The sequence below is a fragment of the Primulina eburnea genome, chromosome 14, assembly GCF_022965805.1.
Source record: "Primulina eburnea isolate SZY01 chromosome 14, ASM2296580v1, whole genome shotgun sequence".
Classification (NCBI taxonomy): Eukaryota; Viridiplantae; Streptophyta; class Magnoliopsida; order Lamiales; family Gesneriaceae; genus Primulina; species Primulina eburnea.
The window spans coordinates 5,296,014-5,307,209 of NC_133114.1; the positions used below are offsets into that span (position 1 = coordinate 5,296,014).

Consider the following 11,196-nt stretch of genomic DNA (forward strand, 5'->3'; position numbering starts at 1 on the left):
CTGGGATCTATTCCCTCCTCTTATAAAATCAGAATTCCCGGACCGAACGATCACCCCGATACCCCTCCCCTCGGATACCATGCCTTCTTTCTTGAGCAGCTTAAGAGTGATCTCCGCTTCCCGGTACATCACTTCTTTGAAAGAGTTGCTCGATTTTTTAATCTCCCTCTTAATCATCTTCATCCTAATGCTTTCCGTATTATGGCAGCTACCTTCGTCTTGTTCCGTGTGAAACTTATTCCTATTAACTCCTCCATCTTCCATTATTTCTATTCTTGCCGATTCAATGATGGGGTTTTCTCTTTTATGGCCCGGATGCATTACCGGTTTCTAACTGACATCCCCTCCTCCTTGAAGGGATGGAAAACAAAATTCTTCTTTCTTCGATTTCCGACTCTTCCGACTTGCGCCTTGGGCTTTCTGTCTTCTATGCCCAACCAACCCGAACTTCCACGAGATTTCAAGCTTCTCCCCCCTTTCACCCATGCCTGGGACGCTTTGGGAAAGCAATCCTTCTTATCCTCGGTGCTGATCGGGTCGAATAATCTGGTTTATTATGGGATCGGGTCCTGGCATGAAGACCCTGTAGATCAGATCATTGATGAGTTTGATCAACCCGGGTAACAGGCGGGTAAATTGCTTTTCTCGGTTTTCTTATTTTTTTCGCAGATTCATCTTTCTGATTCATTGTGTCTCTGGTGTAGCCGAAGAAGATATGATCAGAGCGAGCTTTCAAGAGGCTGCCGCCAAGAGGAAAGCGGAGCAAAAGAAAATTAGGGCGGAGAAAAGGGCTAGGGAGGCCCAAAAACAGGAGGAGCGCCAAGCCAGGGAGGCAGCCAAGGCCTGTGAAGTGGAACAACGCCGAGCCAGGGAGATAGCTGATGCTCAGGAAGCGGAAGAACGCAGAGCCAGGGAAGCAGCTGAGGCTCGGGAAGCAGAGGCTAAGGCCCGAGAGGAAGCTATTCCTCCCCGGGAGGGACCTGTCTCTTCGGGCATGGAGGAAGATTCGACCCCTCTGAATCATCGCAAGAGGAAAGCCATGACGGAGCCAGGTGTGGAGACAATAGTGGTAGAAGATGAGCCCGAGGAAGTTGCTCAATCTCCTTCTTTCGCTGGTTCTTCTGCGGGTGCTTCTATCGGGAGGCCTTTGGTTCTCCCCAATATTTTTGGGGATACTATCAGTTCAGATCTAGTGAGGATGGTTCAGGGTCTCCTTCGTCCTGATGAGGTAGCGCACCTCCAGGGAGTTCAGCCCAACATGCTTCTGAGTGAAGGAGCATCCCGGACCTTCTCTGTAAGTCTACTATATTGGCTTTTCCCTTTTGTACAATCCTTCCTGACTTCTTTCATCTCCAGGGCTTACAGATGTTAATACATGGGTATGAACGGGTGGCTAAGGTGGCAATGGGAGCTCATGCCCAAACCAAGGTCGCTAGGGAGACGCATGACAAACTCAAGGAGGAAGTTGGCCGGATTAAGGAAATCCATGAAAATGTCCTTGCCCGGGAGAGGGCCGTCTGGCAGCAGCAAATGGACCTGATTCGGGTTGAATTAATTGTCGCCCGGGCAGAGATACAAACGGCTAAGGAAGAGGCGGAATCCTCCCGGGTTCGTGCTGAGGATTTCGAGGCTGTTGCTACTGAGGCCCGGGCAGAGGCGCAGGCAGCCAGAGAAGAAGCAGAATATTCCCGGGTTAGGGCTGAGGACTTTCAGGCGGCCGTGACCCTTATAAAGAATACTCAGGCAGAACAAATGTCGTATTTTCTGAAGTCCCCTGAGTTTAAGAAAATGCTGGCCGAGAAGGCCTTTCCATACTTTGAGCAGGGCTTCAACAAGTGCCTGGAGCAATTTGAGGAGGTGGGTCTGGTTCCGGCCGACATGGAGGATTTTCTGGATTTGGAGAAGGCCGCTGCATCCCTTCCTGATGATGATGAAGAAAACACAGAGAAACATGACCCCCTGTAGACTAAGTAGTTTATTTTTCTTCTATTCTCGATCTTTCGGGTACTTTGTAAATATTTCTTCTCTTTAATGAAACATAAATGCTTTGTAGTCATAAATTTTTGAATTTATTTCATCGCATGTCATGGAAAGATTCCTCGATCTTAATTTTCAAATGAGGTACGATTCCTCGGGGTAAAGTATGTCGTTAGGCTTTGAAATGTCCGGGGTGCGGGTCCACCGGGCCAGGGTACGGGTCCCTGTGCTTGAAAGTATAACCGGAGTACGGGCCAGGGTACGGGTCTCTGGGCTTGAAAGTATAACCGGGGTACGGGTCCACCGGGCCAGGGTACGGGTCCCTGGGCTTGAAAGTATAATTGGGGTACGGATCCACCGGGCCAGGGTACGGGTCCCTGGGCTTGAAAGTATAACCGGGGTACGGATCCACCGGGCCAGGGTACGGGTCCCTGCGCCTTATAGATACTCTTTTAAATAATCTCTTCATTTGATGTAGAAATAATAGATACAAATGTCTCTAAACATAATACTTCTTTAAATGAAAAGCATTCCATGTCCTTTTGAGAGTATGCCCTTGAGAATCTTCAAGATAGTAAGCTGTACCCGAGCTGACTCTCTTAATTACTTTGAATGGTCCTTCCCATTTTGCTTCTAACTTCCCTACATCACCTACTGGTTTGACTTTTTTCATAACCAAATCTCCTATCTGAAAGTCCTGTTTTCGAACACGCTTATTATAAGATTTCATTACCCTGCTGCGATAAGCTTCCATCCGGATGGCTGCTCTATCTCTTTTTTCTTCCACAAGGTCGAGTTCAAGGGCCCGAGGTAAGTTATTGTTTTTTGAGTAGGATTCCACCCGAGCGGAAGATTGTCCGATTTCCACCGATAAGACTGCTTCTGACCCGTAGACAAGACCATACGGGGTTTCCTGAGTGGACGATCGAGGTGTAGTTCGATAAGCCCATAAGACACTGGGTAATTCTTCTACCCAATTTCTTCCTTTCCCCTGGAGCCAAGCTTTCAAGGCTTGCACAATGATCCTGTTAGTTACCTCAGTCTGGTCATTGGCTTGAGGGTAGGCTACCGAGGTTAAATATTGCATAATCTTCATTTCTCGACACCAGGAGGTGATCTTCTTTCCTTGGAATTTTCTCCCATTGTCCGAAATTAATTTCCTTGGGATGCCATATCGACAAACAATGTTCTTCCATAAGAATTTCATGACTTCATCCTCAGTGATCCTTGCTAATGGCTCGGCCTCTACCCATTTGGAAAAATAATCCACAGCCACCAAGAGGAACTTTTTCTGGGCACGAGCTGGTGGAAAGGGACCCACAATGTCCAAACCCCATTGGTCGAAAGGGCATGATGCAGAGATTGGTTGCATATTGGCAGTCGGGTGATGGTGAAAATTAGAATGATGTTGACAACCCTGACATTTCTGGACGAGCCGAGCAGCATCCTGGCTCATTTGAGGCCACCAAAATCCAACCAAAATAACCTTCCGAGATAGAGCCATTCTCCCAAGGTGTTCCCCACAGCATCCCTCATGTATCTCCCGAAGAACGTATTCTGTTTCTTCTTCTTACAGGCATTTGAGTAATGGGCCCTGAAAGGATCGTCTGTATAAAACATTATCCAAAAGGGCGAACTTGGGCACCTGTGTCCTAATCTTTATAGCCTGGGCTCGGTCTCCTGGAAGCTTGTCATCCTTTATGTATTCCACGATAGGAGTCATCCAAGAGTTTTTCTGGATCGGGGGTGTTTCTTCTTCAATGGATGATACTAGCAGGGTAAAACAGAGAACCTCCCGGGTACTTATTTCCGTCAGGGAAGCAGCCAGTTTGGCTAGCATGTCGGCCTCTGTATTTTCTTCTCGGGGAATTTGTTCGATACTCCAGTCTGTAAAGGACGAAGCTTGAGCAGTGATAAGCTTTAAATACTTGAGCATTTTTTTGTTCTTGACCTCGTAGGCTCCTTTAATCTGTTGGGTAGCCAGCTGAGAGTCGGAATAGATAATGACTCGGGAAGCCCCAACTTCTCGGGCAGCACGCAACCCTGCAAAAACAGCTTCGTATTCTGCTTCGTTATTTGTGACCCTAGAACCAATCCTCAGAGCCAGTTTGATTTTTTCTTCTAGCGGGGAGATCAAGACAACCCCCACTCCACACCCTGATAAGTTTGAGGAGCCATCAACAAACACCCTCCATACCTCTTCCTCGTCGGGCTGAATCATCTCTGTTAAGAAATCCGATAATGTCTGCGCTTTTATTGTAGCTCGGGGTTTGTATTCAATATCATACTCCCCGAGTTCTACGGTCCATTTGACAATTCTCCCAGAGACGTCTGCGTGAGTCATGATTCTCCCGAGGGGAGAATTGGTGAGGACCACAATGGGATGCGAGAGAAAATACGGCCTTAGCTTTCGAGCGGTCATTACCAGAGCTAATGCTATCTTTTCCAATTCACTGTATCTCAACTCTGCTCCTCGAAGGGCGTGACTAACATAATATATAGGCTTCTGATCGGTCCCTTCCTCTTTGATGAGTACGGAGCTAACAGCAACTTCAGTAGCCGAGAGATAGACCCACAATTTTTCTCCGGGCTCAGGCTTTGCCAGAACAGGCAGTTCAGCCAGATGTTTTTTCAAATCTTGAAAGGCCTGCTCGCAATTTTCATACCAACCGAATTTCTGCGCCTTTCTCAGGATTTGAAAGAAAGGGTAACTGCGGTGGGCAGATCGGGAAATGAAGCGTGATAGGGCCGCAATTCTTCCTGTCAATTTTTGCACGTCCCGGACAAACTGAGGAGAGGGCATGTCCATGATGGCTTGGATTTTCTCCGGGTTAACCTCAATTCCTCGGTCCATGACCATGAACCCCAAGAACTTTCCGCTTTTAACCCCAAACACACATTTGGCCGGGTTAAGTTTTATTATGTACTGTTTCAGAGTGGCGAAAGTTTCAGCTAAATCATCACTGAAATGAGCGACTTCCCGGGTTTTGATTAGAATGTCATCCACATGTACCTCGATATTCCGACCTATCTGTTTTTGAAAAACAAGATTCATCAATCGTTGATACGTAGCCCCTGCATTCTTTAATCCAAAAGGCATCACGACATAGCAAAAGGTACCCCCGGAGGTAATGAAACTAGCTTTATCTTGATCTTCCAAAGCTAAAGGGATCTGATGATATCCTTGATATGCATCCAGAAAGCTTAACAGTTCACATCCAGAAGTGGAATCTACCAGCTGATCGATCCGGGGGAGTGGATAACAATCTTTTGGGCAAGCTTTATTCAAGTCCCTGAAATCAACGCACATTCTCCATTTCCCAGTAGATTTTGGGACGAGAACTACGTTTGATAACAAAGTAGGGAATTGGACTTCCCTAACATGCCCGGCCTTTAGCAATTCTCCCACTTGCTCTTCGATGACTTTATCTTTTTTAGGGCCAAAATGTCGCTTTTTCTGCTTAACGGGCCGGGATCCCGGGAGGATGTTTAATTTATGCTCGGCTACTTGGGGCGAGATTCCAGAAAATTCCTGTTGGGACCAGGCAAAGACATTCATTTTAGTTTTCAAACATTGCAAGAGATTTACCCGGGTGGTCGTCAGATGTCTCGGGCCACCCGGACGTTCTTTCCTGGCTCAATTTCCACCACTTCCTGTTCTTCTTCAGCCACAAAGTGCATTTCTCTTCCATGGGTCTCCTCCTGGCGCTCTTTCTCCTTCCCTTCCCTTCTTGCCTTCTTTTGGTCTATCCGGACTATTTCCCCATAACATCTTCGAGAAGAGGGCTGATCTCCTTTAACTTCTCCAACCTGTCCTCGCACTGGGAATTTGATTTTTTGATGATAAGTTGAGGCCACGGCTTTCATTTCATTCATGGCCGGCCTTCCCAGTATGACATTGTACGAAGACGGGGCATCCACTACTGTAAAAGCAGTCATCACAGTCTTCCTCAAGTCTCCCATGCCCAGGGTCAAGGGTAGAGCAATTTCTCCCTCTGGATATATGGCGTGGCCGGCAAACCCGAATAGGGCAGTTTCAACTTCTTCCAACTGGTATTCATGTAAATCCATTTGAACTAGGGCCTCTTTGAAAATAACAGTGACAGAGCTCCCATTGTCTACAAAAACCCTCAATACGTCGTAATTAGCCACTCGGGCCTGAATGACAAGAGCGTCATTGTGAGATAGGCTCACTCCTTGGAGATCCTCTGGTCCAAATCTTATAACCGGCTTGTCTCTCCTCCTTCTATCAACCTCTAAATATTCCCCCTACTCCTCGCCTTCCTGGCCCGGTTGGAGTCACCATCGGTAGATCCTCCTGAAATCATCTTGATTATCCCTCGACTTGGGGAGGGATCTTTCCTTTCTGCTGGTTTGATTCTTTCCTCTCGGGTACTCGCTTCTCCCCCTCGACTTCCACTTGGGGTGCTCACCGTCTTTGGGGGAACATTCGATATTGGACGTCTAGACAACCAGGGTGGCTGCCTAGACTTATCTCGCGGAGGGTGAGGCGCTGACATAGGACGCCTATTGGAATTCCTCCCCAGGACCCGGCATTCATTGGTATTGTGGGCACAATCTTTATGGAGGGTATAATACCCTTTCTGCTCTGGCCTGGGGGTCCTTGCCACAGAATTGGGAAGAGGGGCTTCATCTGACCTGCATTCTTGAATCTCCCTGTCCCGGGCAACTCTCAAAGGTACATGGGAGAAGTGCCCCGAGCCGTTCTTCTTGGGGGCTCTATCTCCGGTTTTGACAGCCCGATCTCCTCTTGCTCTTTTCAAGGCCTCTCTCTTCTGGTTTTGCGCTTCTTCCATATTAATGTATATCTCCGCTCGAGATAAGAGATCCTCGAAATTCCCGGGCAATTTTTTAGTCAAGGATCGGAAGAAATCCCCTTCCCATAGCCCTTTCATAAATGTTGTGGTCTTTGTCTCGGGTGCACAGGTCGGTACATCCAGGGCGACCCGGTTGAACCTTTTGAGATATGCTCTCAGGGTTTCGTCTTGCCTCTGTTTCACCTCGAATAAACTGAAAACAGTCTTCTTGTACTTCTTACTGCTACTAAATTGATGCAAGAATACCTTTTGGAAGTCCTCAAAGCAATGGATGCTCTGTGGTGCCAACCCTTCAAACACCTCTGTGCAGAATCGACCAGGGTGGTGAGGAACACCTTACACTTAATTTGGTCCCCATAACAATGTAGCATGGACATATTTTCGAAACGAGCGAGGTGCTCCTCAGGATCAGAACTCCCATCGTAATCCTTGATTTTTGCCGACTTGAAATGCATGGGGAGTGGTTCCCGAACAATGATGTCAGAAAATGGGCAACCTTTAACCACATGAACATTTTCCTTAGAACCAACCTGCTCTTCTAACACTTTCACCTTTTTCCTCAACTCTTCCAATTCTTCCGCAACAGTGGGAGACTTAGAACCCATGCTCGATTCCCTTTCCTCTTCCCTTCTTTCTTCTTCTAGTGGCTATTCATACTGTTGCTCGGGATGACTGTCATAGTGAGAGGTGGCCTTCTTTGCCGTGGCCATCTTAACCGCATCAGTTATAATCTTCTGTAACTCTTCAGGAGTTAGATGGATGGTGGGCTGAGGACCATTAGGAGGATGACCACCCGCACCAGAAAGACGAGTATTTTTTTCCTCTTGGACTCGAGAGGTGTCTTGGTTAGCTCTTCTAGTAGGAGCCATATCAACGCCTTAGAACTCAAAGTTTTCCCATAGACGGCGCCAATGATGTAACCCGGGCGAAATGGTCGAGTCGGGTCGGGAACTCTACCGGGTAAACTATCAAAAATATCGAAGGAAATATGAGTTAGACGCTGGACCTGGATTATGACTTCTTGAATACTTTGAGGGACCTGCGAACAAGAAAAATAACCACGTGAATGGGCGTCGGAAGGGTGTCCGGCGTGACCACTCCGATGCTTAAGTCAGCAGAGTACTCAAGCAATAAAACCAATGTAGCCAAGTGATGGCTGTGATGATTGGTGTGTAATAAATGAGAGTAATAAATGTCAATTAATATCTGAGTCGATGATAAATGCGAATAAGAAACCTGGTATTTATAGTAGAGGAAGCAATGATGACCTCGTTTTTTGTGTGTGGGCATTAAATATAGTAGGGTGGCTGATTGTACCCTATTATTCTGACATGTCAAATCATACGCTAATCATGCCTCATCTGTCCTGTCAACCATTAATATTAATCAGGGATAGGTCGGCGGTATGTGTGATCTATCAAGTCAACGCAATTAAATGCTTCCCCCGCATCGAGGTGGCAGAGGAGAGAACTTCTCGGATAACCGCGCCAGAACTCGAGCGTCATGTCCTAGGAGAACCCACGACCCAGGATATGAGTGTTTGTTGTCACATTCAACATGAAAATATTCTGCCCTGACCCGGGCACCATTCACGGGCATGCCCCATGACCCGAGATATGGATGTCAATGGGGCGGGTATGGCTAAACCCAAGTCCCACCCCATGAAAAAAACTTAGACCCATTACCCACCCCACCCCGGTTAAATATTCTTCGGACCCACCCCACCCCGAATACGAAACGGGTCCGGGTAGACCCGTGAGACCCGTGAGACCCGAATTTTTTTAAAAGGAAAACAATAATATTTTTCTCACATGACTGAATTATGAAACAAAAAAATTTCTAAATAGAATACAATAGAAAACTAATTCATATCTTCAACCACACTTAATAATAAAAAAACAAATTATTTTTATGACATAAAAAATTATATAAAAAAGAGATATTAGCATATAGTTAATAGTTATGGTGGTGTAGGGTTTTATTTATAATTGATCTACCTATTTGGATAATAAACTAAAGTCCAACCCAATTAAAAATTCAATTAACATAAAGAATCAAATATGTCTATGGTTGACCTTGAAATGGGTTGATAAAAAATGAAAATTAATAAAACTAAAACCCTATAATATTTATATCTACATATACGGGATGGGTATGGGGCGGGTATTATAGGACCCATGACCCGCCCCATACCCAGATGAGTCTGAAAAATTAGACCCGAGACCCTCCCCATGACCCATTTAATATGCCCAAACCCATCCAGATGGGGTGGGTCCATTGCGGGTCTGGGTTTTACCCAGACCCATTGACATCCCTAACCCGAGAGATCCCGGGACCTATCAATGTCCCGGGACGTATCGGGGCATCATCAATGGGCTACAAGGTCATTAAAAAACAATGAAAAAACACTGCACCTTGTTGTTCTCTTGTTCCACAACAAAAGATTTTGTATTATAATGTACACTTATGTTCCAAGACTTGATATTGGGGCAAATGTAACTCCTCATATTGATTAATAAGTTGACTAGTGAGGATCATTATCTGCTGAGATCTCAAACCTTGATGAACAACATCCTACCAAGTATCAAAGAGTTGATAGTGATTTTAGTGATTATGGTCGACTAGATCCGGCCATGCGTACTCCAATATGATAATGCTCTGTCAATGAAAGAGATACAATCATACGAGATTATATCATAAAGGTGGGATATATCAACCTGTTATAAAGTATCCATGAATCAAATTAGGATAACAATATCAAGGATGTAAAAAATGTTTGAGAACTTTCTTTAGTTTGAGTACTCTCTTAATAAAGATGCGGTCTTTTACTTCTCATATTTTATTTTCCAAGAAAAATAGGCCCATTATCCTGCATTTAAAGTTGATGGTTTTAGAGATTCGAAAAAAGTTAATGATGGGAAGAGATGTGCTATATTGATGCATGGGAGAGGTCTCACTTCACTGTATAAAAAATGTTGTAAAATTTGTGGATATTTTTGTGAATGTAATTGGTCACATCGATAAAGTAATAAATGCAAAAACATCGAAAGAAGTGAAAAAGACGTGATTGAGGGGCTTAAGGCCACATTTGAAATCATTCACTGGCTTTGTTTGCAAGGATGTGTATGGAGATGACATTATGAATCTTCATCTTCAAACAATTAAGGTAATTTTAATGAGATAATAATGCTTATGAGAAAAATAGATCTTAACATTAATAATATTGTTTTAGGGAAAGCACCAAGAAATGCAAATTATACTTGACCGGACATAAAAAATATATTTTTAAATGATTGCTGAGAGAGTGAGAAAGAAAATATGTGAGGAGGTTGTAATAAAAAATTATTTCTTTTGGTTGATGAGGCTGAAGACATATAAGACAAAGATCATATGTCTATTATGTTGAGATTTGTTGACTATGAATGCTTCTTAATCGAGTGTTTCTTCGATATTGCTCGTGTTGCTGATACCACCACGACACCACTTAAAAAGGAAATATGTAATGTGCTTGGTCGACATGAGTTGCATATCAAAGATATTCGAGGTCATGGATACGATGGAACTAGCAATATACATGTCTCATGGAACAGACTGAATGCTTTTTTTAGGAATTCCCAACTTACATATTATGCACACTGTTTTGCACATAGACTTCACTTGACATTGGTAGCAGTTGCAAAAAAAAAGAGTTTTATTTTGCTATTTTTTTAAAACTGGTTTTTATTGTGATCTTATTAAAGAATATCCAAAACGTCACATTGATTTAAAATCTGTCCCAGCTATTGAAATTGCAAACATGGTCACTACTTGTATTCGTGAGGCATGTATTGGCCTTACCAGATTGGTATTTTGCAATGAGATAACAAGACACGTTGGATTTCTCATTTTGAGTCGATTTGTAGTATGATATATATGTACGACTCTGTGATTATCGTGCTTGAACACGTTGTGGAGGAAGTATCTTTGAATTCTATACAAGGCGAAGCTACGGGTTCTTTAATTATGTTGAGATAATTTGATTTTGTATTTATCTTATATTTGATGTACAAGATTATGGAAATAACAAATTTGTTTTGTTGAGCTTTGTAAGAGAAGTTTTTATATATGTTAAATACAATGAATTTTTTCTTAACTACAAAGTTTTACTTCATATTTGTTGAGAGCATAATGTTATGATGAGGTGAACATTTTGTTAAAAAAATATTTTTTAAAGGTTGAGGTGAGTGGCACGTCAGTAACAACCATATTGGATGCACACAAGTGGTGTACAATTTGACACAATTCTAACAGTTTGTTTCGATGCTTAAAATTTTGGATTTGGATTTGGATTTGTAAGTAGAATTAGATTTGAAAATTCACGGATTTAGAATTTCATTTCTTG

The 11,196-nt window shown here is 43.9% G+C and overlaps 1 protein-coding gene across 1 annotated transcript; it reads right to left on the bottom strand.

Annotated features, from left to right (window-relative positions):
- Window positions 1–3,547: 3,547 nt before the first annotated feature.
- LOC140811123 (uncharacterized) lies at window positions 3,548–7,420 on the bottom strand. The gene is made up of 4 exons (XM_073168996.1): window positions 7,204–7,420; window positions 6,258–7,117; window positions 5,602–6,135; window positions 3,548–5,509 (listed from the first exon to the last, which is right to left on the bottom strand). Exons 1-4 carry the CDS (start codon window positions 7,418–7,420, stop codon window positions 3,548–3,550), a joined length of 3,573 nt encoding a protein of 1,190 aa, XP_073025097.1.
- Between the last annotated feature and the right edge of the window lie 3,776 nt (window positions 7,421–11,196).

Coding starts and splice junctions, on each gene's coding strand:
- LOC140811123 (XM_073168996.1), bottom strand. CDS start 7,420: ATGGGTTCTAAGTCTCCCACTGTTGCGGAAGAATTGGAAGAGTTGAGG. Junction 7,118..7,203: donor TCCTGAGGAGCACCTCGCTC/GTTTCGAAAATA, acceptor GATTCTGCACAG/AGGTGTTTGAAGGGTTGGCA. Junction 6,136..6,257: donor ACTCCAACCGGGCCAGGAAG/GCGAGGAGTAGG, acceptor CTTGTCATTCAG/GCCCGAGTGGCTAATTACGA.